Raw genomic sequence first — 27,259 nt, 5'->3', positions numbered from 1 at the left:
GGGGTCAAACTAGGACTGGCCAACAATGAGAGTCCCCTAGTGGGGTAAAGTAGATAGCCAAGGTAAAGTTTATATAATAAATCCCCTAATGGGGTAAGATAGGCAGTAGATAGCCAAAGTATAATTCCAATAAACAATATGTCTTAATAGATGGTAAGCTATTCAGTTCTATCTTATTCAGATGTACTCTAGCACTCCATGGTGATGTATATCTTATACAGATTCCCCCCAACTCTTTCCTATATCCCAAAGTGCGGACATCAGTTTAGGTACTACTGATTAAATGCTCTTATATTTCTCAATTTATAGATAACATTAAATAACATCCTCATATTTCTCTAAATAAATATGCACTGTGTCCATTTAAATACTTGCTCCTCGATGACGGATGTATAGAGAAAACCGGGGGTAATGGACTTAGTAAATGTGTACTTAGCTTTCTAATGAGCTGTAATCAGATCATATGTGACTCTGGTTTCCATCTGGTGTAGTCCCCCAGACTCTGGCCGCGCGTTTCACCGGTACGAAGGCTTAATCACCAGTGAGGAGGACGTGTTGGGTCTCCTTTATTTGTACGAATCTACAAGCTACCAGGTTAGGTGCTTTGGGTTTCGGCGGCACCTCCCTGCATTATTGTGATACGTCTTACTTTAGGTCTGTCTGGTATCAATGGCAAATCAGGGCTGTGGCAGTTCCTTCCGCTCTGTATGATGAGACAATAGCGTAACTCTCTCCTAGGGGCTGACGGCTTCATGTCCACTCCTACATTGACCGAGTGCATCATCTGACCGGTCACCTAGCAATTTTGAAAGTATATGTGACGCTCCGTTTCTCCATAGCAACAGAGAGCGTCATTATTTTCTTGTGTGAATGGGTGCTGTTTTGTCTCCCAGGTTACGTGCGGCGTCTCTTACATTATTCAAATGTGTGAGACGCACGTCTATTATTCATGCCAGCAAATAGCGCATTTCTTATATATTTATATTTTATACATTTATATTTATTTTAATGGTTGGCTAAAGTGGTCTGCTCCCTATTCTGGTACCTTGAATGGTTGGGTATGGTGGTCTGCTCCCTATTCTGCGCTAAGGTGGTCTGCTCCCTACTCTGGTACCTTGAATGGTTGGCTAAGGTGGTCTGCGCCCTATACTGGTACCTTGAATGGTTGGGTAAGGTGGTCTGCTCCCTACTCTGGTACCTTGAATGGTTTGCTAAGGTGGTCTGTTCCCTATTCTGGTACCTTGAATGGTTGGCTAAGGTGGTCTGCGCCCTATTCTGGTACCTTGAATGGTTGGCTAAGGTGGTCTGCTCCCTATTCTGGTACCTTGAATGGTTGGCTAAGGTGGTCTGCGCCCTACTCTGGTACCTTGAATGGTTGGCTAAGGTGGTCTGCGCCCTATACTGGTACCTTGACTGGTTGGCTAAGGTGGTCTGCTCCCTACTCTGGTACCTTGAATGGTTGGCTAAGGTGGTCTGCGCCCTATACTGGTACCTTGAATGGTTGGCTAAGGTGGTCTGCGCCCTACTCTGCGCTAAGGTGGTCTGCTCCCTATTCTGGTACCTTGAATGGTTGGGTATGGTGGTCTGCTCCCTACTCTGGTACCTTGAATGGTTGGCTAAGGTGGTCTGCACCCTATACTGGTACCTTGAATGGTTGGCTAAGGTGGTCTGCGCCCTACTCTGCGCTAAGGTGGTCTGCTCCCTATTCTGGTACCTTGAATGGTTGGCTATGGTGGTCTGCTCCCTACTCTGGTACCTTGAATGGTTGGCTAAGGTGGTCTGCACCCTATACTGGTACCTTGAATGGTTGGGTATGGTGGTCTGCGCCCTATACTGGTACCTTGACTGGTTGGCTAAGGTGGTCTGCGCCCTACTCTGCGCTAAGGTGGTCTGCTCCCTATTCTGGTACCTTGAATGGTTGGCTAAGGTGGTCTGCTCCCTATTCTGGTACCTTGAATGGTTGGCTAAGGTGGTCGGCGCCCTACTCTGCGCTAAGGTGGTCGGCGCCCTACTCTGCGCTAAGGTGGTCTGCTCCCTATTCTGGTACCTTGAATGGTTGGGTATGGTGGTCTGCGCCCTACTCTGGTACCCTGAATGGTTAGCTAAGGTGGTCTGCTCCCTATTCTGGTACCTAGAATGGTTGGCTAAGGTGGTCTGTGCCCTACTCTGCGTTAAGGTGGTCTGCTCCCTATTCTGGTACCTTGAATGGTTAGGTAAGGTGGTCTGCACCCTATTCTGGTACCTTGAATGGTTGGTAAGGTGGTCTGCGCCCTACTCTGCGCTAAGGTGGTCTGCACCCTATTCTGGTACCTTGAATGGTTGGCTAAGGTGGTCTGCGCCCTACTCTGGTATCCGGAACACCTGGTGAAGGTGGTTTGCTCATCATTCTAGCATCTGAAACAGCTATGGCGGTCTGCATCCTGTTCCAACACACAGAACAGCTAACTAAGGTAGTCTTCACACCATGTGGCATTTAAATAAATAAGGAGGTCTTGCTCAGGTGGTCTACACCTAGAATGGCTATCTAAGGTGGTCAACATTCGGCACATCTGTCTATGGTGGTGTCTGCCACTAGAAATGGCTAAGGTGGTCTACACCCCATTCACACATCCAGAACAATCTTATATGGTGGTCTGCACCCTGCCCCGGCACCCACAATGGGTATCTAAGGTGCCTTGTACCCTGAGACATCTGGCTGAGTTTGCTCCAGATCCGGTATCTAAGGCCATCTGCGCCCTGTTACAGAACTGATCATCCTGCTCAGGAAATGATGGAGGTGATGTTTTTTTCTAATTAATCGATAAACTGATGGTCACTGATATTCCCAGCGCCCCCCCCCCCTGACCTCCAAACACTACCAGGGAGCCAGCGGGCGTAATATCTGCCCCCTAATCCGGGCTATATACAGGCAGCAGCAGCCAGTGTGTCCGGGGGCGGCAGCAGCGGGTTCGGGGTCTCCCCAGTGACGGCGGCTCCGTGCACGGCTGAGCAGTGTCACCTCCCCGGCTGCTGCCCGCCCGGCAACGGCACAGAGAGCTCCCCAGCGGCAGAGGGCGCTGCAGGCGGCGGTTCCATTGGACGCGTCACAGTCACTAGTGGAACATGATCACTTTCGGTGTATTCGCTGCCGCGCTGCGGCCATTTTCTCGGAGTCTCCGGAAGAGGGAAGTAGCGGGCGGCGCCGCCGCAGAGAAGTGTCCGGACTCGGAGCTCCGGGAGAGGCGACCAGCGGGGTGTAAGTGCTGCAGTGTCGGTGTGAGCGGTGCTGGGGAAAAAGTTACACCTGACTCACTGTACCCCTATATACCTGTGTGTGGCTGTGCCCCTATAGACCTGGGTGTGGCTGTGCCCCTATATACATGTGTGACACTGCCCCCAATATACCTGGGTGTGGCTGTGCCCTTATGGACCTGGGTGTGGCTGTGCCCCTATGGACCTGGGTGTGGATGTGCCCCTATGGACCTGGGTGTGGCTGTGCCCCTTTAGACCTGCGTGTGACTGTGCCCCTATGGACCTGCGTGTGACTGTGCCCCTATGGACCTGCGTGTGACTGTGCCCCTATGGACCTGCGTGTGACTGTGCCCCTATGGACCTGCGTGTGACTGTGCCCCCATGGACCTGCGTGTGACTGTGCCCCTATGGACCTGCGTGTGGCTGCACCCCCATGGACCTGCGTGTGACTGTGCCCCCATGGATCTGCGCGTGGCTGTGCCCCTATGGACCTCTGCGTGTGGCTGCGACCCTATGGACCTCTGCGTGTGGCTGCGACCCTATGGACCTCTGCGTGTGGCTGCGACCCTATGGACCTCTGCGTGTGGCTGCGACCCTATGGACCTCTGCGTGTGGCTGCGACCCTATGGACCTCTGCGTGTGGCTGCGACCCTATGGACCTCTGCGTGTGGCTGCGCCCCTATGGACCTCTGCGTGTGACTGGGGAAGTGAGGGGGGTGTGGGAGCGTCACAGTGACGTCACTGTTATCTCTATTACTGACACAGGGACCTGACTGGGGAGGTGAGGGGGTCTGGGAGCGTCACAGTGACATCACTCTTATCTCTATTACTGACACAGGGACCTGACTGGGGAGGTGAGGGGGTCTGGGAGCATCACAGTGACATCACTCTTATCTCTATTACTGACACAGGACCTGACTGGGGAGGTGAGGGGGTCTGGGAGCGTCACAGTGGCATCACTCTTATCTCTATTACTGACACAGGGACCTGACTGGGGAGGTGAGGGGGTCTGGGAGCGTCACAGTGACATCACTGTTCTCTCTATTACTGACACAAGGACCTGACTGGGGAGGTGAGGGGGTCTGAGAGCGTCACAGTGACATCACACTTATCTCTATTACTGACACAGGGACCTGACTGGGGAGGTGAGGGGGTCTGGGAGCGTCACAGTGACATCACTGTTCTCTCTATTACTGACACAAGGACCTGACTGGGGAGGTGAGGGGGTCTGGGAGCGTCACGGTGACATCACTCTTATCTCTATTACTGACACAGGGACCTGACTGGGAGGTGAGGGGGTCTGGGAGCGTCACAGTGACATCACTCTTATCTCTATTACTGACACAGGGACCTGACCGGGGAGGTTTCTTTTCATCTGTACTTAGTGGAACCCATTTTGCATAAGTTATTGAAGTAAAAAATAAAAAAGACGGAGCTGGTGATGTCACACTCCCAGCTGGCAGCGAAGTTTGTTCATGCTGTACCTGCACAGCGCTGTCAGTGCCCAGAGTTAAGGAACACTTATCAGGCGCACAAAAAGATGAAATAAGCAGATCTATACTAAACATTTTATACTTGTCCAACTGTAAAACATAATACATTTGGTGATCTTGTAATACTGAATATATTGAATGCTAGAGTTCCCTCCTAAACACCATTATGGGTGCAGCCATGTTGAAATCGGTCACCTGACTTTCCTCAGCCACTCAGGGCCCTGCACCCAGATCAGCTGTTAGCAGCTTCCAATGGGTGAACACACAGTACTATAAAGGGAACTTCCTGACCAACCCAATATGCCAGTACAATGTCGCTTCTGCAGAAGTAACAGCTTGGTGCTGAGCTCCCTGGTACTTTGTATCCGCACGGTTCCAGTCTGGTTACTTCACATCTGTGCTCTGCTCCAGCTTTCAGTTCCAATGTAGATACACGGGGACTTGTTCCTAGCAGCAAACATCCGGTTCTAGTCTTGTCACCGATCCCCCTTCTGTTTCCGTCATCAGTCTGGTTCCTATTTAGTTACTATCCAGTTCCAGCCCAGTAATCAATATGGTTCTGTTATGTCTCTGCGGAATAACCTGTATAAACAAACATTAGTGGCAATGGGCATACACATAAACATTGGTGGTCAGTGGGCATACACATATATAAACAATGGTGGGCACTGGGCATACATATTTCACGCAAGGAATCCTACATTAATCACAAAGTATGTAAGTAGGCAAGCGCTATAGAGCGACGCATATTACGAGCATGATGTTGCAGAAGAGCGCTCATCAATTAATTAGGAACAAGGCAGTGGGGTAAACTGAATGTCCTGTGGGGTGCCAATCAAGCCTGGCACTCAGAGTAAGAAGCAGAATGGACAAGTTAGGGTAATTGTAAGGACTGTGCTAATTACACGAGTTGTGTGCATGATGTGTGGTCAGCAGGCTACATGGTTGACATTGTGTCAACTGTTTTACAAAAAGCATGTGTAGGACAGTTGTTCATTTAAACCGAGGGGTTGTACTGTTTGTAGTTTATAGATCCACCTCGCTTCAAGTTGAAGGAGCTGGCGGCCTCTGTCACCTCCTCTGAAGTTCGGGGGTACACAATCAATGATATCGTCAATATATATATATAAAAAATCTGGCGCAGGTGGACAGTGTCAGCAATAATGTATACATTACTGGCAATACAGTAATATATATAAACCCCGCCCATTATGTAAATAGCCTTTTCTATGAAAGATTTTCAGCAAAGTCTTTCGCCTCCTGAAAAGCTCTTGCTCTTTGGGGAAAATAGCTCAGTGTGTACGCACTACTTTGGTGAAAGATATATCTATCATAGATTTTGGCAAAGTCTTTTGAAGTGAAAATCTTCTAGTGTGTGTGGGCCTTAAGGCTTCACCTATAATAGCCATGTTTGTGTCCGGCCCCAGCCCGGTGCCACCAGGTATTCTAGGGAACAAGGTGCCTAATACCTCTAAATTGGACAAGAGGAAAAACTAACTAAAACCCAGTAAACAAGCAAACAGACAGTGGCACAATTGTTCCCAATGGGTAATTTGAGGAATGACCCCCAAACGGACTCTAAAGGCCTAAGGGATACGGTCATTAGGTCTACACCAACTGGTTTGACATGGGTCTAGGTTGACAGGTAAGTAGGTCGACACAAGCAATAGGTTGACAGTCAAAAGGTCCACATGGGGTCTTTCACTGTTTTTGAGCCGACATGTGCCGGCAGGCAGTATTTCATGCACTACCATCCACTAGGGTGTGGTGGGAGAATAAAATAATGTGCCCAAAGCATTGCGAGCAATGCGGGGTTATGCAGTGTACTTCAAACTGTGTCAATGTCGACTGATTTGACATTCGGGTCAAAAAACAGTGTTGACCTTGCCCATGTCGACCCAGTGCTTGTCGACCAAACCTAGTTGGTGTAGACCTAACAACCCACACCCAGGCCTAGTCAGTAGGTAAAAGCACAGAACTAATGACCCCTCTGCTCTGTGCACAAAATACGGAAAATCACTCTGCATGCTGGTATAGGAAATAACAACATACACACGAGCAGTGTTAATGAATGCTACTATGCATGAAGATGTTAAACAAAAGTAACTCACAAGTATAATGCTGGTAAATGCAACAATGCATAAAGATGTTACACAAAATAATTAACAAGTACAAAGGCGCACAGTGTTTTAGAAGCCACTTGACCTGGAAGAGAGACAAAAAAACTCTAAACAGAATCTCTCACAGAATGCTAGTAAGGCACAATGATGGCAAGGGGGTGCACTTATCTCAACCTCCTGGGTTCTGCAGGGCCAGGCAGAGGACACAGGACTCAGAAACAGGGACTAGCGGCAGACAGCAATTCCAACAGCAAACTAAGGCAAGGCAGCAGCACGTGGAGTCTGGACAGCAGACCCACGGCTGGGAACTCAGGCTGGAACACTAACCAACAGACTGCACAGTGAGAAGCCACTGCTGTGGAACAAAACAGGAAATATAACCAGCAGGGAGCAGCTGGTCAGAATCCCTAATGACAGGTAATCAGCTAATGAGAAAAATCAGACCAGGTTGCTTAGCAACAGCTAAATAACAAACCAGCAGCAGCACACCTAACCGGTTCCAGTTCAGTCATCTATCTGGTTCTAGCCTGTCCCATTTCCTGTTGCTACCCCTCCTGTAGCACATATACATTCATGGATTGTACTAAATCATAAAAGCTATAACCTATAACAGAATGTAATGGACTGTATTTCCTATTTTAAGCAGCTTTTGCAGCCTGCTGGGAACAACAGCCAGGTAATCAGCACCTGTAACCTTGGCTTACACCTCTGCTGGGTACAGGGCTCCTGATGCTGGACAAGCTGGCCAGGAGATATACACAGTGCTGCTGCCTATCCCAAATACACTGCCAGCACATATAAACATAGATGTGAAGATGCATGTAATATATGTTCTTAGCAGCCCCCCGTCAGTAATATTCAGACATTATTAATGTATTTTATTTTGTGATTTAATTAGGGTGAAACACTGACCGATATTAAAGAACAAAATAAAGAGGGAGAAGAAGAGATGGATGTGAGGGGTGACCAGCAGTGTAAGGAGGAGGAAATCCCTGCAGGTATCAGTACAGGTGAGTAATAATCACTAAGTACAGAACAGAGGGTAACTCTGTGATGCTGCCGCAGTGAGTACTCGGAGAGTGAATGACAGGAAGGGACGGCTTGGGGGAGGTAACAGGAAGTGGCGGCAGGAGCGTCATTATCAGGGTGTGTTCCGTCCATTAGCCGTGACCATATATGTAGAGAAACACGGGCCAGTATCAGTACTGCAGCGGCCAGTCTGTGTGACCATAGAATCAGGGAGCCGATGTTCCCCATTTCTGTGATGGTGCCGTGTATGGTGAGGTGGTTGCTGAGGACCTTGCAATGGCTCCGGGGGCCGTGTCTCATCTTGGCTGGGCAGCTGCTCACGTGTGATGGTTACCAGGTCTGTAACCTCAGACATGGCAGCTGCGTAGGCTTCTGTGTACTAATCACATTCACATATTCTCCTTGTTCAGTCTCTACAGTATTATCTTATTCTATACCCTCTTCTGTCAGCTCAGACTAATGAGGGAAATGTATCTGCCCCGTGGGTAACGCTGGAGCCAACATCTCCTCTTACACCAATGTTCTCAGCTGTTCCCACAGCCTCCCCGCAGCCTGGTGCTGCTCCTACAAGGCACATTGCCGCAGTGATTCCATCATTAGTCAATGGGAGGAGACCCGGTGACATTAGTAGAAGTAGTTTATTTATTTATAAGGCGCCACAAAGTGTCCGCAGCGCCGTACATAGCAAACATAAAAACAATTTACAAGGTAACGTACAGGGTGCGTTGATAAAATGCAGCATAAATAGGGGTATAGCTGATAGGACTAAAATCAGCATCAGTTCAGAAGTAGGTTTTGAAATTGTTGAGGAGACTGAGGATGAAGTAGAGGAAGGGAAGAACAGGACAGGAGCACAGGTGAGGTAAAGAGGTAGGGTGAGTACGTGAGGAAGGAGGACCCTACTCATAAGAGTTAACAGACTAAAAGGAGGTGGGTGGACGAACGAAAAACAATAGGATAAGTAGGAATGGAGGCAGGATAGGAGGATCAAAAGAGGTTCGGAGGAGGAGGGATAGGCTAGTCAAAAGAAGTGGGTAAGGAAATCAGAAAGCCTGATGGGTGGCGGGAGGTTGTTCCAGTGCAGGGGGGGCAGCGCGAGAGAAGTCTTGGACACGGGAGTGGGAGGAGGTGATTAGGTGAGAGGTCAGTCGGAGGTCAGTGGTGGAGCGAAGAGGACGGGAGGGAGTGTGGATAGAGATCAGTGAAGAGAGGTAAGAAGCAGCTGAGGAGGAGAGAGAGCCTTGTAGGTGAAGGTGAGGAGTTTAAAGAGAACTCGGAAAGGAATGGGGAGCCAGTGAAGAGATAGCCAGAGGGGGAAGGTGGAGGCAGAGCAGCGGGAGAGGAAGATGAGCCTAGCAGCAGCGTTAACAATGGATTGGAGAGGTGCGAGGCGGGTGAGAGGTAGCCCGAAGAGAAGGATGTTGCAGTAGTCAAGGCGGGAGATGACAAGATAGTGAATGAGAATTTTGGTCGCGTCAGTGGAGAGGAATGGTCTGATGCGCGAGATGTTGCGGAGGTGAAAGCGGCAAGACTGTGAGAGCACGAATGTGGGGGGTGAAAGAGAGGGAGGAGTCAATGATGACACCGAGGCATCGCGTTTGGTCAGTGGAGGTGATCTCGGTTTCACCAATGCTGATGGAGATAGTGGGAGAAGAGGGGATGTTCGGGGGATGGAAGATTATTGGCTCCTGCGTTACCAACAGGGCAGATTAATTTCCCTCCTGTGCAGTATCACCTGTCATAGTGCCCATTATCTCCCTGTGTTAAGGAGCCCATACACGCTGCAATGCGGCGGCTCCATTTTGTACTTTGAGATGCGCGCTCCTGCGCATCTCATTGTACAGTACAAAAAGTATGTGCTGCACAAACTTTTTGTACTAGCTTTTCATTGCATCGCATTGCATGCACAAGGCATGCGATGCGATGTGTACTATTAAAGTACAAAACGTACGCCCACAACGGAGCGTGTATGGGCTCCTATATGGTGTCTTCCATGTCCTAGAGCTTACAGTCCCCACCTACCAAGTACCTCAGCCTATAACAGCCACTTTCCCAGATCTGCAGTCATTCACTGGTATTCTGCAGCCATCAGGACTTCAGCCCCAAGTAGTGTAAGCTCGAGATCACATACAGATATATTTACATGGAACAGACACCTCAGAGATTACTAAAAGTAAACCGCATGCCAGATCTTCACTATAGCACAGGTAATCCTCACTGAAGAGTATGCTCACCAATTGTCCAAGCAGCATTCTGTGTGATCTCCTTCTGTACCCTACTCCTCTGTCCTGCCCCATTCTCCAGCTCAGTCCTGATGTCCCCATTCTGTGTGATCTCCTTCTGTACCCTACTCCTCTGTCCTGCCCCATTCTCCAGCTCAGTCCTGATGTCCCTATTCTGTATGATCTCCTTCTGTACCTTACTCCTCTGTCCTGCCCCATTCTCCAGCTCAGTCCTGATGTCCCCATTCTGTGTGATCTCCTTCTGTACCCTACTCCTCTGTCCTGCCGCTGCCCCATTCTCCAGCTCAGTCCTGATGTCCCCATTCTGTGTGATCTCCTTCTGTACCCTACTCCTCTGTCCTGTCCCATTCTCCAGCTCAGTCCTGATGTCTCCATTCTGTGTGATCTCCTTCTGTACCCTACTCCTCTGTCCTGCCGCTGCCCCATTCTCCAGCTCAGTCCTGATGTCCCCATTCTGTGTGATCTCCTTCTGTACCCTACTCCTCTGCCCTGCCCCATTCTCCAGCTCAGTCCTGATGCCCCATTCTGTGTGATCTCCTTCTGTACCCTACTCCTCTGTCCTGCCGCTGCCCCATTCTCCAGCTCAGTCCTGATGTCCCCATTCTGTGTGATCTCCTTCTGTACCCCACTCCTCTGTCCTGCCCCATTCTCCAGCTCACTCCTGATGCCCCCATTCTGTGTGATCTCCATCTGTACCCTACTCCTCTGTCCTGCCGCTGCCCCATTCTCCAGCTCAGTCCTGATGTCCCCATTCTGTGTGATCTCCTTCTGTACCCTACTCCCTGTCCTGCCCCATTCTCCAGCTCAGTCCTGATGCCCCCATTCTGTGTGATCTCCTTCTGTACCCTACTCCTCTGTCCTGCCACTGCCCCATTCTCCAGCTCAGTCCTGATGTCCCCATTCTGTGTGATCTCCTTCTGTACCCTACTCCTCTGTCCTACCCCATTCTCCAGCTCAGTACTGATGTCCCCATTCTGTGTGATCTCCTTCTGTACCCTACTCCTCTGTCCTGCCCCATTCTCCAGCTCAGTCCTGATGTCCCCATTCTGTGTGATCTCCTTCTGTACCCTACTCCTCTGTCCTGCCCCATTCTCCAGCTCAGTCCTGATGTCCCCATTCTGTGTGATCTCCTTCTGTACCCTACTCCTCTGTCCTGCCCCATTCTCCAGCTCAGTCCTGATGTCCCCATTCTGTGTGATCTCCTTCTGTACCCTACTCCTCTGTCCTGCCGCTGCCCCATTCTCCAGCTCAGTCCTGATGCCCCATTCTGTGTGATCTCCTTCTGTACCCTACTCCTCTGTCCTGCCCCATTCTCCAGCTCAGTCCTGATGCCCCCATTCTGTGTGATCTCCTTCTGTACCCTACTCCTCTGTCCTGCCGCTGCCCCATTCTCCAGCTCAGTCCTGATGCCCCCATTCTGTGTGATCTCCTTCTGTACCCTACTCCTCTGTCCTGCCCCATTCTCCAGCTCAGTCCTGATGTCCCCATTCTGTGTGATCTCCTTCTGTACCCTACTCCTCTGTCCTGCCCCATTCTCCAGCTCAGTCCTGATGCCCCCATTCTGTGTGATCTCCTTCTGTACCCTACTCCTCTGTCCTGCCCCATCGTCCAGCTCAGTCCTGATGTCCCCATTCTGTGTGATCTCCTTCTGTACCCTACTCCTCTGTCCTGCCCCATTCTCCAGCTCAGTCCTGATGTCCCCATTCTGTGTGATCTCCTTCTGTGCCCTACTCCTCTGTCCTGTCACATTCTCCAGCTCAGTCCTGATGCCCCCATTCTGTGTGATCTCCTTCTGTACCCTACTCCTCTGTCCTGCCCCATTCTCCAGCTCAGTCCTGATGTCCCCATTCTGTGTGATCTCCTTCTGTACCCTACTCCTCTGTCCTGTTGCTGCCTCATTGTCCAGTTTCCTTACAGTTAGCATCTTAGTCACATCATAGTTGGGTCCTCATGCCCCGGGCATCCATACACCACGTGGTACGAGATGCCCGGTGACACCACGAGAGGAGTAGTGCCCCATATGTTTCCTTACATTTAGCATCTTAGTCACATCATAGTTGGGTCCTAATGCCCCGGGTATCTATACACCACGTGGTACAAGATGCCCGGTGACACCACGAGAGGAGTAGTGCACCGTATGTTTCCTTACAATAGGCATCTTAGTCACATCGCAGGTGCAGAGAAAAGCCTCTGATTGCACTACAGACTCTGGGCTGTGACTTGGTGTCGCACACGTACAGTCACAGATGACGCACAACAGAACGTGTGATATACGCTGCTGGTACTGCATTGTGGTGCTTTGTGTATGTGTTCAGCCTCAGTCACACACTGATGTACAAATGTCGCACACACCAGAGATCAGTGTACACTAGCAATGTCGTTCTTCCACCTCTGTCTGTTTTACTTCTCCAAATAAGATGCACATTTGGGATGAGAGACACTCTGTGCTGCTGTGGGGCACGGGGCCTGGCACGCAGAGGGCTATACGGTGCTTCTGCAGTAATTAAGGACTCATCTGTGGAAATGCTCCACAGTGTAACACAAGATCTCTCTTTCCATGCGTCTGTTATTCCCAAGAAGGAATTACCCTGATGGATAAACCCCATTTTGTTTTTCAGATTTGAAAATAGAAGATGACATCACAGGAAGTTCTCCAGGAGAAAACCGCATTCCTCTAACTATACATTCAGTCCATCACAGTGCAGATACATCGCCTGCTCCCGCCGATAGTGAGGAATGTTCTACTGATGCCACCGATAATGAGGAATGTTCCACTGATGACACCGATAATGAGGAATGTACCACTGATGACACCGATAATGAGGAATGTTCCACTGATGTCACCGATAATGAGGAATGTTCCACTGATGGCACCGATACTGAGGAATGTTCCACTGATGCCACCGATAATGAGGAATGTTCCACTGATGACACCGATAATGAGGAATGTTCCACTGATGCCACATTTGGTACACCTAGTACATCTCGCAAAGTATTTGCCTGTTGTGAATGTGATAAGTGTTTTCCATGTAAGTCAAAGTTAGTTGAACATCAGAGAACTCACACAGGGGAGAGGCCGTTTCCATGCTCTGAGTGTGGGAAATGTTTTAAAGTAAAGTCTTATCTTATAACACATCAGAGAGTTCACACAGGGGAGAAGCCATTTATGTGTTCTGTGTGTGGGAAATGTTATAAAATGAAAGCGCATCTTAATGTGCATCATAGAACCCACACAGGAGAGATGATGTTTCCATGTTCTGAGTGCGAGAAATGTTTTACACTTAAATCAGCTCTTGTCCTACATCATAGAACTCACACAGGTGAGAAGCCATTTTCATGTTCCGAGTGCGAGAAATGTTTTGCTTTGAAAGATGATCTTGTTAAACATCAGAGAACTCACACAGGTGAGAAGCCATTTCCATGTTCTGAGTGTGGGAAATATTTTGCACAAAAAAAAGATCTTGGGAGGCATCAGAGAATTCACACAGGGGAGAAGCCGTATGCATGTTCTGAGTGTGGGAAATGTTATACACAGAGAGCACATCTTGTCCTACATCAGAGAACTCACACAGGGGAGAAGCCGTATGCATGTTCTGAGTGTGGGAAATGTTTTCCACATAAATCAGCTCTTGTTGCACATCAGAGAACTCACACAGGGGAGAAGCCGTTTCCTTGTTCTGAATGTGGAAAATGTTTTATATATAAATCAAAACTTAATAGACATCAGCTAAGCCACACAGGGGAGAAGCAGTTTCCATGTGCTGAGTGTGAGAAATGTTTTGCCCTGAAAGGAGATCTTGTTAAACATCAGAGAATTCACACAGGGGAGAAGTTTTTATGCTCTGAATGTGGGAAATGTTTTACACAAAAACAAACGCTTTGTGCTCATCAGAGAACTCACACAGGGGAGAAGCCGTATGCATGTTCTGAGTGCGGGAAATGTTTTATATATAAACATCATCTGGTTAGACACCAGAAAATCCACACACAGGTGTAATGTAATACCCGGAAGATAAGGGAAATGATACAGGCTGGTTACATTACTCTGACAGTAAAAAGGAGAAATGTTGGCATAAATATGATGTATTCACTTATACCAAATTGTCAGGCGCTGTTTGATCTTAAATATTCATTATATAACCTTATTATTAATATCGGTCTCTATAGGATTTTTCGTGTCAGTGCATACACGAGTAGTCTAAGGGGGACATTTACTAAGATGTGTATTCTGCTTCACATGTGGTGTTGCTATGGGCAACCAATCAGAATCTACTTCCTGCCTGTCACAGTGTCACGATCGCGCTGCGGGGTCCTCCTCAGCGTTCGGCTCAGGTGTCCCTTTGATAGTCAGATATGAGCTGTCCCGGGGAAGCAGGAGGCTGACATCTCAGTGTTTGAATATTGGCTTCTTTATCCGGGATTAGTTGTAGATTCAGAGCATTTTCTACTTTGTCTCTCATTCGCCATTCAATGTGTTAAATAAGACGGTGGACAGCAGAAGGCAATTGTGAGGGTGAGAACTAATGCTGCCCATACACTTGTGAGTTATTACATGTAATCATTTGCTTTTGACCACATCTGGCTGATAGATGAAATGTTTGTATGCATTTTAATGGGACCATTAAACAGGATGCGCGGGCACGCCTTTGAACGCTGCACCGATAGATCGTATGTGCTGCACATAATTTCTGTTGAATTGCAGGAGCGATCCCATGTAGTTTTTAACCACATGCAATCGCTCAAATGCAATCCACGGGTGGGGGGGGGGGGCAGCGGAGAGAACGCTTTCAGTGGCTTGGGGAGAGGGGGCCGAAGGGAGCGCTGGAGGTGTGGGAGAGGGCAACATTGTATTGTAGCGCTAGCGGGAGTCAGCGGTGGTGGCAGAATTATTTAAAACACTGGGCAGCCCTCTGATAGGCTGAGACAGCTTAGCCAATCAGAGGGCTGCCCAGTGTTTTAAACAATTTTGCCACCACTGCTGACGCCCGCTAGCACTACACTACAATGCGGTCCTCTGCCAGCACCTGATGTGCCATCTCAAGATGGCATGGACATCGGGTGCTGAAAAGGGGCACTTTTTACACCGCAAGATGCAATCGGGTTTGATGGACATCGCACTTCGATGTTGCATCAAATCCGATAGCATAAGTGTATGGGCAGCATTACTTTTGATATATATGTATATATTCCCTATTTTCTTAAGGCTGTCTCATTCTGTGGTGGTGAGTGTTCCTGCAATGCCGATTCTGTATCAGGGGCCCATCTGCACCAATGCACAGAAAAGCAGAAGCGTTCTCTTTTCATTTTCACTCCAACTTGCTGATGACCAAATGCTCTCATCTGTGGTGATCATATTACTGCCATACCTCACTGTGTCCCCTAGTCTCCTCCCACCTTAGAGGCTAAGCCGTGATTGGCCTGGTTAGCACCTGATTAGGAGACTACCAGGGAATACCTGGTGCTGTAATCTCTCAGACAGCAGAAGCGCAGGAACTATTCCCAGTGGAGTATTCTATACAGCCAGATCTGTTCTGTTTCTCTGCATCTCTCATCTGTCAGCCTTTAGGACGCTAACTGGTGCTGAGCAATATTATAAATGTATTCACTGGAACCTATGGATACTAAATATTGTATCTATTGCTGAGTACGGAATGTTCTCATTCAGTGTCATGCGTTATAACTGACATTCCCTTGCCGATGTCACTGATCATATTATATCTTAGCCACCTATTGTAGTGACTTACATCTTATTACCGGTGGTGGCCATTTATAGGAGATAATCCGTAGTGTAACCATTGTATGTGATCACAAAGACCTTTCCTATCATTATAAGGATTTCTGCATTTATATGTATTGATTATGTCTTTCATGTTTGTCTTTATTGCTAAATATATGTCGCTATTTTAAACTATCTTCTGAATAAAAGTTTTTTTAATTAATTCACTGATCATTTTATCCCCTGTTGTTCTTCTTTGGTTTTCTACGACTGACTGTTGTTTTCAGTTATTGCACTGAACCTACCTTGGAAGCACCGCCAACCTGATACCACATGGGATTACCGGTAATGTGGTTTTGATGTTGGTAAAATTTGATTATTTACTTATGTTATACTTCAGTGCCTGTGCGAATCCTCCCCCACAGTGTGTATGGTTGCAGACCCGTCAGGTTGTTTTAAAAAGTGATGTGGGTCTTTAGAGCCTGTTTGAGAGGTAAAGAATTCCAGAGGTAGGGGGCAGCATGTGATAAGTCTTGGAGTTAGGAGTGGGAGGAAGTAATCCTTAGGCAGTAGAGGTGGCGTGCATTATCAGAGCGAAGAGGGCGGGCAGGAGTGTAAAGGGCGATGAGGTCAGAGATGTGAATGGGTGAGTAAGTGTTGGAAGCTTAAATTGGATTCTGAAAGGGAAGGGAAGCCAGTGAAAGAAACTATGATATTCTTGTAACCTTTCTTATTTCTGTGACAATGAGATTTGAAGTTTGGACCTGGATTAAAAATCTAAATCTTAGTTCTGGTTTTCTGCGTTTTCCAACCCAAGACCGAGAGCATGTTACCATTTTCTTTATGTATTAATAAATTTGTGTGCATGTAAGAGTCAGTGCTTGCCCTGGGCATTGGCATACACACGGTACTCTGGCTGGTGGCAGTAACTGATTTGATTTAGCACATGCGCTGAGGTAGTCAGTAAGGTGTCACCGGCAGTGATATTTTGCCACGCCTAAAATAGTAGAATTTATCACCCTTTCAGACCTGACCTCTGACAGACTGATTAGAGAAGAATTACAACTAATTGAACTTCAAAAATAAAAAATTCCTTGGGGACAGATTCAATATACCACCCAGAGACAAGAAGAAACCAATTAAGACTTTAGAGAAAAAAACATTGACGAGCAGTTCAGTATACAAAAGACCCAACCTAACATACCAGCAGTATATGACATCACTACATACCAGCAGTATACGACATCACTACATACCAGCAGTATATGACATCACTGCATACCAGCTGTATATGACATCACTGCATACCAGCTGTATATGACATCACTACATACCAGCAGTATACGACATCACTACATACCAGCAGTATATGACATCACTACATACCAAAGCAAGACAAGAAACAGAGACCCCAGCAGAAAACAATATTCTAGCTGATGAGACAACGAATACATCGATATCTGAACAATCGTTTTCAATACATGAAGTAGAAACACCGTTAGAAGAAAACGCACATTACGACCATCTAGCTAGGATTTCACTAGAACAAGGATGGGAATCAAGCAGAACAGAGGGACATACCATCAGATTCTCAATATTAAAAACAGAATTCGCAATACATCAGGGTACATCTGAGAAAGGATCAGAACTAGAATCAAACACTGACCAAAGAACATCTAAACAACATCAGACCTCACCAAGGGGGTTATTCTAGTTCACTCTTTCTGACAAAATCCTTCTTAGATGGACAAAACCATGTGCACTGCAGGTGGGGCAGATGTTACTTGTGCAGAGATAATTAGATTTGGGTGGGGTTTTACTTCAAAGTGAGATCTATATTGCAGTGTAAAATAAAAGCAGCCAGTATTTACCCTTCTCACAAACAAAATAACTCACCCAAATCTAATTCTCTTTGCACATTTTACATCTGCCCTCCTGCAGTGCACATGGTTTTGTCCATCTAAGAAGGATTTTGTCAGAAAGAGTGAACTAGAATAAGGCCCCAAGTGAGACAACAAGCACCCAGACATGTGTCGACATAGCACCTCTTTTTTTAGGGGTGAAACACACAGCACCTCCATAAATAAAGAAAGCAACGAGATGGAGAAATGTAACAAACACAATAAGAGGACTAGAAGAGGGTGCAGAGGAGGAGGTGGCAAGAAAGAGAGTAAGACACAGGAGGGGGAAATAGGAAAAGGAATATTCATTTTAAGCAACCATATCATGACAAAAGAACATACAAAATTACTATGTAAAGGGCTAAAGTTCACTCCTACCAATCAATGAGACAAGTTCCAGACGTACCTTGATTTACATAATTTTACAGGAAAACTCACATAACAAGAAGTTTTTTGCAAATACAACGCCAGCACCAATAAGAAACACCGATAATGGGGACCAATACAAACATACACACCAAAAACCAGCATCGACCTTCTACCCCAGCTACATGAAAGGCGCACAGGGAGACAGTTTCACAAAGATGGTAGAAAAAGATCTAGAAAAACTAGACATACACAATCATGACAGAAACCTAACTATTATTATTATTATTATAATTTTATTTATAAGGCGCCACAAGTGTTTCGCAGCGCCGTACAAAGGAACAATACAGGGAGACAAAACTTGGCATAACATTGAATAAATAACAAAAATACAGTACAAATAAAGAGCACCACAGTTCAATACACATTACAGCTTAAATGTAAGTAGTGAGGACCCAATCAACATACAACTAGAGGCTTGAGGCCAATGATGGAGATGAGTATGAAGATGGTCACTGAGTGTTGGAGTAAAGGAGAGCTGTGAGTGAAATGTGAAGAGAAGTGGGCTTTGACAACAGGAGGGAAGAGGGCCCTACTCGGAGGAGCTTACAATCTAGTAGGAAGGGGAGACAGACAGATTACAAGAGGTGCAAGCGAGGGGGTGGTGGTTAGATAGCAGGATGTAAACAGGCAAGGGGTCGGAGAACCAGCTGGTTTATGCAGTGGAAGGGTACGCTTTGATGAATAGGTGAGTTTTCAGTGCCCGTTTGAAGCTTTGCAAGGTCGGGGAGAGTCTAATGGAGCGAGGGAGTGCGTTCCACTGAAGGGGTGCAGCACGGGCAAAGTCCTGTACTCTAGCATGGGAAGCAGTGATCAGGGTGGAGGAGAGACGACAGTCGTCAGCTGACCGTAGAGGGCGGGAGGGTGTATGAATGAATAATAACTAGAAAAGAAATATCAGCATTACAGGATCTACAAAACAATCACTCAATAATAATAATAAAACCAGTTGACAAAGGGGGAGGGATTATAATTCTTAATAAAGCCGATTACCTAGAGCAGTGGTTCTCAATGCCGGTTCTCAGGACCCCCCAACAGTGCATGTTTTCCAGGTCTCCACACAGTGGGCCTTATTCTAGTTCACTTTTAGAGGCAAATTCCTTCTCAAATGGACAAAACCATGTGCACTGCAGGGGGGCAGATATAACATGTGCAGAGAGAGTTAGATTTGGGTGGGGTTTTTCTTCAAAGTGAGATCTATATTGCAGTGTAAAAATAAAGCAGTCAGTATTTTCCCTGTACAGAAACAAAATAACTCACCCAAATCTAATTCTATCTGCACCTGTTACATCTGCCCCCCTGCAGTGCACATGGTTTTGTCCATCTGAGAAGGAATTTGCCTCTAAGAGTGAACTAGAATAAGGCCCAGAATCACAGATGAAATAATTAGCTCCACCTGTGGATCTTTTAAAATCTGTCAGTGAATAATGAGTGCACCTGCTGGGTGACATGGAAAACGTCCTTGAGGACGAGGTTGAGAACCACTGACCTAGAAGAATCACAGAGAATTCTGGGGGATACAAAAACATACTCCCGCCTAAAACAAGACCCAACCATTAAATTCAAACAAGAGTTAGACAAACACTTACATGAAGGACATACAATGGGGATCCTGAAACAAAAAGTATTACAATTCATACAGACCAACCATCCAGTTATACCAGTGTTTTACTATCTCCCGAAAATCCACAAAAATGCTGTAAAGCCTGGTAGGCCAATAAATCATCAAACCTCTCACGATACTTGGATACCTTTTTGCAGCCATATGTTCAAAAACAGAGATCATTTCTAAGAGACACCACACATATACTAGACAAACTTCAAAATACCCAATGGGACCAAGACCTCTGGATGGCCACATCCATTGTTACATCATTATATTCAGTGATAGAACATGAGCAAGGGCTAGAAAGTATTAAATACCATCTCACACAGGATAAAGATTTAGCAACAGAACAGATACAATTCATTATCACCAGCATAGATTTCATTCTTAAACACAATTATGTCTGGTTTGAGAATTGGTTTTTTATGCAGACCACTGGGACAGCAATGGGCACGAGATTCGCCCCCAGAAACGCCAACCTCTTCCTGAGTTGGTGGGAGGACCACCACATATGGGGGGAGGTGACTAGAGGCGAATCTCGTGCTACGGACAAGGTACATAGATGATGTGCTCTTCATCTGGAGAGGGGATGAGCAGTCATTAAAATAATTCATTTCACACAAACAATAACAAGAACAATCTAATTTTCACAACCAAAAAATAAGTACATTTCCTCGACCTAAACATTTACACAGACAAATCTTGGATTCAAACAAAAACATAATTAAAAAAACAGTAGATGTAAACAGCTACATACTGTCAACCAGTTGGCATCACCCAAACTGGATGAATTCAGTCTCCAAAAGCCAGTTTATGAGACTAAGATGAAACTGCTCCAACATTTTATACTACATAAAACAAGGGAATGAACTGGCCAGTGAATTCAAAGAAAAACAATATGAAGAAAACAAAATCAGTGAAGCCTTTCAACAAATTCAACAGACCAATAGAGAAGACCTATTGAAATACAGAGATAAAGGACCAGATAAAGATCCAATCCTTAATGAGGTACCTTTCATCACACAATACTCCAAACAACCAGGACAATTGAGGACAATTCTAATCAAACACTGGCCAATACTATTAGAAGATGAAGTTCTGGAAGACCATCTCCCACAAATACCAAAACTTATATTCAAAAAGGCACCTGATTTAAAACAAAAATAAACAACCATATCCCCCCAAAACCTGCCATACAAACAACAATAGCTCAGTACCCCCCTAACAAAAGATTTCTTCTATTGTGGAAACTGTGCCAGTTGTAACAACCAAAAACAAAGAAGCACCAGACCCACCACCGACTTTAAATCCTTTATCAATGACGAAACATTTAAAATAAAGCAAGAAATCACATGCGACAGTAAGGGTGTCATTTATCTCCTGAAATGTGGGTGCAACAAACAATGCGTTGGCAGAACTACCAGACAACTAAAAGAGCGTATATACGAGCACTTAAGGAACATAAAAGAGGGTACAAGGAACACAATATCTCAAGAAACTTCACCATGATAGTGACCCACAATTAGGGAAGCCAATCCCAGGGCAATTTTTCAATCCCGGGATTGAAAAATGCTCAATGCCCTGCATGTTTACTTACATGGGCATGGTGATGTTGCCGGGAGGGTGGGCGTGGAGCCGGGAGGGGTCGCCGGGAGCCGGGTGGGTAGGAGGGATCTCCGGGAGCCAGCCAGCATGTTGTCTAGGACAGGAGCAGGCAGGAAGCCAGGTGGGGGAGAGAGTTCTCCGTGAGCCGGGTGGGTAGGCAGGGTCTCCGGGAGCCAGCACGCAGGACACTTCTTAGACTGTCTGTGCGGCCTGCGCAGCGTGACCTATGACCTCGTCACACTGCGCAGGGCCGCACTGCCGGGTGCAGGGGAAGTCTGGCAGCGTCTGAGCGATGCTCAGACGCTGCCCAGCATTAGACTGCGCAGATCCCGAAATCCCGGGATTGGATACACCAATCCCGGTGTTTTGGGGGCCAAATCCCGGGATCCCGCCGATACCGATCTCAGGATTGGCCACCCTACCCACAATCATTGAAAATTGTGGGTATAGAATTGTTACATTCAAACTGGAGGGGGGGAGACTATACACATAAAATCAACAAAGCAGAATTAAAATGAATGTAAAAACATAAAACATTTGCACCAAGAGGGCTCAACCTACACAATGAGGTTAAACCAATCATTGGCAAAAAAATAGAGCACAAAGAACAAATCTAAACAAAAGTCCATTCCTCCATCAGAAACCAGTACACAGCATAAGCATTAATATGAGTATAGTATGAATGTACAATAATATTATCAAATACACTTCTTAATAAAGGGATAATGAATTTAAAATAAATTCAACGAACCACAGGCTAAATCAATCATTGGAAGTAAATAATTAATAAATAATTAATCAGACTACAGAACATCAATAGCTCACACACTTTAAAATATCACTTTTCACAGCAGCTAATTACAACAAACATTTGGACTCTAAATACTTAACACATATACTCTCCGAGAGAAAGATTACATTGATAACAAATTATCTAGTCGTATACACAGAGGAAATAATATATCAAAGAAGCATCTTAGGTACACAAGAGATTTTTCCAGACACCGACAGAAGCATTGACAAAGATTCCGACCTTTAGGTACTAACGGGGCTGCGACTAAGGAAGACTGTTAGGTCCTAGTGTAAATAGGGTAGACTGTTAGGTGCTGACAGGGGCACATTCTAGGGGAATGTCATGTCCAATTGAACAAAAAAGAGGGATACTTTGGAAAAACATATATAAAAACTAATCGCACTGCTAACACAAGAGGATAAAATGTACAATAATGACAGCAATGCCTAAAACCAAACAGATATGATATTCTAGAGATACGCAGACAAAATAATTGAAAAAACAATGAAAAGTACACCACTGGAGCCAATCAGAAGGCATTGATGACAGACACTCTGACCGACCAATACAAAATGATTACCAGAACCATCCAGAGAACGGAGAAGGTTTTAAACACACAGACTTTTCCAAAGCACAAACTTCCTTGAAGGCTTACAAGCTGAAACGCGTTGGAGACAGACGAAGATGGGAACGATCCAACCTGCACCCATACGGTGACAGCCGGGAGCACTCTTCTCGCAGCTGAACGGGAGCCAGATGGACTGCAAGGAAAGGGTAAGTAGGAGGCCGCAAGTGACGAGCGAGGCAGGAGGGATCCCGGTCTGAATAAGCTAGGCAGTGTCCACGGCAATGCTGTTGACCGGAACATCGCACTCTGCTATTTGAAGTCCCTGAAGCCGCCGGATATCAGCGGCGGTCGGTGCGTGGAGTGTACACATGTGCAACAACTTCACCATCTGGGGCTATCAGTTGAGACGCCGACACCCCTAAGCTGCACCAGTCCCTCTCCTCTGAAAACCTGCAGCAACAAACCAGCGGGCTTTTAAAGGGGTACCCGAAGACATAATTTATCTGATAAGCGGGACGCGGCATTTAGATAACATACTTAACTTTTGAAGAAACTGTGGACAGAGACTTTCATAATAATAGTGTATTTTCACATCTAGGTTTTATTCACCACCTTCAAATATTTAAAATTACACAAACACACACAGCCATGTCTGTATGTGTGTGTGTGTGTATTTTTATGTTTGTATTTTTTTTTTCCATACAAAGAAAAAGAAAGTAAGTACATAGTATAATGCATTTACATCATTTAGTACATTTCTCCAACAATGGTAATAATTCAATGGAGATAAGCATCGAAAGACCATAGCAGACCTCTCAATTTATGGATATTCTCCCTTAGTAATTTGGTTTCTGTGTAAATCAGTGTGTGGGATTTCTATGTGAGTCCATTTATACCATATACCGCATAGAACTGATGAGAAAACTCGAATGCGTGTGTTTCTATATATCCTATCTAACTGTGACGGTCAAAATAACCAAAAAATGGTTCTTTTAAATTTCAACATGTAGTAGTAAGTGTATTTACTGTGTAGTGAAATGTATGAGCAAATTGCCAGACCGTTAAAGCTTGACGAAGTAAAAGTTTAACCGATGATACGCCTGAAAGTAAAAAATTGTAGTGGAGAGAAGGAAAAAGTAGAGGAACGGTCCACCTGCTCAGCTAAAAAAATGACCATTGTTGGATCCACCGTTCCCTTCACCCATTCAGACAGATGCGCCAGTTGTGAGGCCACATAATACAGTCGCAGATTGGGGAGTCCCAAACCTCCCGATGACTGGGCCTTATACAGGGTTTTAATAGCAATTCTAGCTGTACCATTATTCCAAATAAAGGATCATTTCTCTTTCAATGGTCCTGGTGACACAGCTTCACATTGGGCTGTAGGAGGGTCCGCAGGAGCCAGGCACCTATACCAAAGCTTTTAGAAAGGTAGGCTCCTCCCACTGCATCCCAGAATCCTCAGTTCGTGTTAGGTGCCCATCGGAGTGGGTGTTATACTGAAGAGGCCGCTGCGCAGCTGAAGATTAGAGATAGATAGGTGTTTTTTATTTTCTTAATTTTGCACTTATAGGTAGGACGCAGTGCTGAGGATTCTCACAGAATCCTCACACTGCCAGCGCTGTATGAGCTGACAGAAGCGCGTCCTGTCAGCTCCCTGCGCACAGAGGAGACACTGTTCTCTCTGTGCGGCGCTGACAGCTTCTATTAAGAAGCTGCCTGGGCTCCGGAGTGCACTGAACCGGCTTCACGCAGGTGAGGTTCATGGGGAGGGGCGCTCCGTTATGGGGGCGGCCATTTTATGCGGAGCTTACAAGCTGAGCTCCTTATTGAAAAAGACAGCAGCTTGTCACAGGACGATTCCAAGTGGTCCCTATGCGAAGGGGAGACAATAGGAATGAGGAGATCCAACAGTGGGAGCAGCTACTGGGGGTAGTTTGGCGCCAAAACTCCACAAACCCCGTAGCAGCAGGGACAGTTGGTCTCTTCCCTCACTCTGCTTGGCGCTGCTTTGGGAGACGCTGACTGTGGAGCTGAAGCGCTGTTTTCTGGCTGAGTGGTGGATTTCCTGGGCACCGCTACCCCCTTCATCTGGAGGAGAATTCCAGAGCTTCAGACAGATAAGTGCTGTGATATGCATTGACTCTGTATATAACGCCTGTCAGTTTGCACTGTGTGAAAATACTTAATCATGTCAGAGCAAAAGTCTGTAACTTTGGGGGAGGGAGCCCTATTTACATTGTGCACATGCAGTGTTTGTGCACTTCAAATATCCCCTGAACAGATGGCCAAGGGGGGATTGTGCCTTGCTTGCGTAGCTGTGAGACCGATGGGCAGTGAACCCCAGAGGGTAGAGCAGACAGAGCCTGCGTGGGCTAATGCCCTGGGCAGTTCAGTGAATGCCTTAGTGCAGTTGTTTGACAAACAGAGATGTTGGGGTATCTTCCCCTAAACCTATATCATCTTCTCAACAGTCCTCTGGCTCCTTGCCTCTGACTCAAGCAGATCCTGGTCTGTTGCAGGTGATGCAGGACACTGCTAAGGGTATCAGAAGGTTTAATGCTCTGCTGGATAGATTTGACAATGATTCCGAGGGGACTCCTAGACCGTCTTATTCGGTCCCTTTGCTGCCTGTTGATTCAGGGGAGGAAGGAGAGTGCACCTCAGATATTCACTGGGAGCAGGGTGATGATTTTGAGGATACCTCAACCCCTGTGGTGGAGGATTTGATTGCTGCTGTTAAGCAGGCCTTGAATTTGTCTGAAGAAGACAAGACTCCTTTTAAAGGGGTGTTTAAGAGGCAACGTAGAGAGGCTGTTTCCTTCCCGGCAGATGAAGGTTTACAGGAACTTTTAGAAGGGGCTTGGAAAATGCCTGATAAGAGGCTCCAAAATTTTCGGCCTTTCGGCCCTCCTCTAGAGGAGGTGCATCCTTTTGGGTCCAGTCTTTTAGGGGTAAATTCCAGTCCAGTAAAGGAAAAGCCCCAAAATCTTGCTTCGGCTCTTTCCATAAGAAACTGAGCACCAAAGGTGATGAAAAGCCCTCGGCATGACTGCCTGGGGAATCCCCATCTGTCTTCAGAGTAGGGGGTCGTCTTTTAAGGTTTCGGGAAGCTTGAGCCTTGTTGGATCAGGATCCTTGGATGTTAGACATTGTCTCTAAGGGATACGAGATCCCTTTCAGGGGTCTTCCTCCGAGAAGATTCTTACCCACACCACTCCCAAAGGAGTCACGACTCCGAACTGCTCTTTTGGGGGGGGCTCAGTCGCTTCTAGAAAAAGGAGTGGTGATCCCGGTACCACGGGAGGAATGGAAAAAAGGCTTTTATTCCATTCTGTTTTTAGTGCCCAAACCAGATGGAACCTTCAGACCCATCCTGAATCTGAAGTCATTAAATCTTCACCTGTGGGGGGATCACTTCAAGATGGAGTCTCTGCGGTCTGTGCTTCTCAGCCTAGACCAGGGAGAATTTTTGGCGTCCATGGACATCCAGGACGCATATTTACATGTCCCAATTCACCTGAAGCATCAGGCTCTTTTGAGGTTTGCAATCGGGGACTGACATTTTCAATTCCAGGCGCTGCCCTTTGGACTGGCTAAGGCTCCACTACCGACACCAGTCTCAGGGGCTTGGGGGCAGTAGTCCTGGACCTGAGGCTTCAGGGCCTGTGGACTGCAGTGGAGTCAGCTGTCCCGATAAACATCCTGGAGCTTTGGGCTGTTTGCAAGGCCTTATCCCTGTCGGAAGACAGACTGAGAGGCCTCCCCATAAGGATTCAGTCGGACAACGCCACGGCTGTGGCATATCTGAATCATCAGGGCGGCACACGCAGCATGCTGGCTATGAGTGAGGTGTCGCGGATTCTATTGTGGGCGGAGCAGAATGTTCCAGACTTATCGGCAATATTCATACCAGGTGTGAGGAATGTGGAGGCCGATTTCTTGAGCAGGGAAGAGCTGCTAGAAGGGAAATGGACGTTGAATCCACAGATCTTCCAGCAGATTGCATCTCGGTGGGGGCTCCCGGAGGTGGATTTAATGGCGTTCAGGTTTAACCATCAACCAAATTCTTTTCCAGGACTAGGGATCCTCTGGCGTCAGCTGTGGATGCAATGACCATACCCTGGACAGGGAATCTGGCATACATTTTTCCACCATTCCCGATGATTGCCAGGGTTCTGAAGAGGATCAGATACCAAGGGATTCCAGTAATACTGATAGCTCCAGATTGGCCAAGGAGGTCTTGGTACTCGAGTGTTCGGAGACTATCAGTAGAGTCGTGGCGTCTACCTCTAAGGCCAGACCTACTAAGTCAAGGGCCGTTTTTTCATCAGGATTTAGCTCGGCTAACTTTGACGGCTTGGCTATTGAAACCGCCATTTTAAATAACAAAGGATTTTCTGAAGCGGTTGTGAATACTATGATCAAGGCTAGAAAGTCGGTGTCTTCGGCTAACTACTATAGGGTCTGGAAGACATATATTAGATGGTGTGAGCGCCAGAAGTCTCATACGTCCAGAGTCCGGCTA

General features: G+C 46.7%; 1 protein-coding gene across 1 annotated transcript in view; it reads left to right on the top strand.

Moving 5' to 3' along the window:
• LOC146007440 (uncharacterized) overlaps positions 1-14,889 on the top strand; it is an 89,056-nt gene extending 74,167 nt beyond the window's left edge. The window contains exon 9 of the mRNA XM_083145788.1: positions 13,161-14,889. Coding sequence (XP_083001914.1) covers positions 13,161-14,113 — 953 coding nt within the window. The 3' untranslated portion in view covers positions 14,114-14,889. The remainder of the gene's footprint in view (positions 1-13,160) is intronic.
• The last annotated feature ends 12,370 nt before the right edge of the window (positions 14,890-27,259 follow it).

Source organism: Crinia signifera, chromosome 6 (assembly GCF_055691185.1).
Source record: "Crinia signifera chromosome 6, ASM5569118v1, whole genome shotgun sequence".
Classification (NCBI taxonomy): domain Eukaryota; kingdom Metazoa; phylum Chordata; class Amphibia; order Anura; family Myobatrachidae; genus Crinia; species Crinia signifera.
Note: the sequence above shows the minus strand (reverse complement) of the source record. Positions and strands in the feature narration are given on the sequence as shown.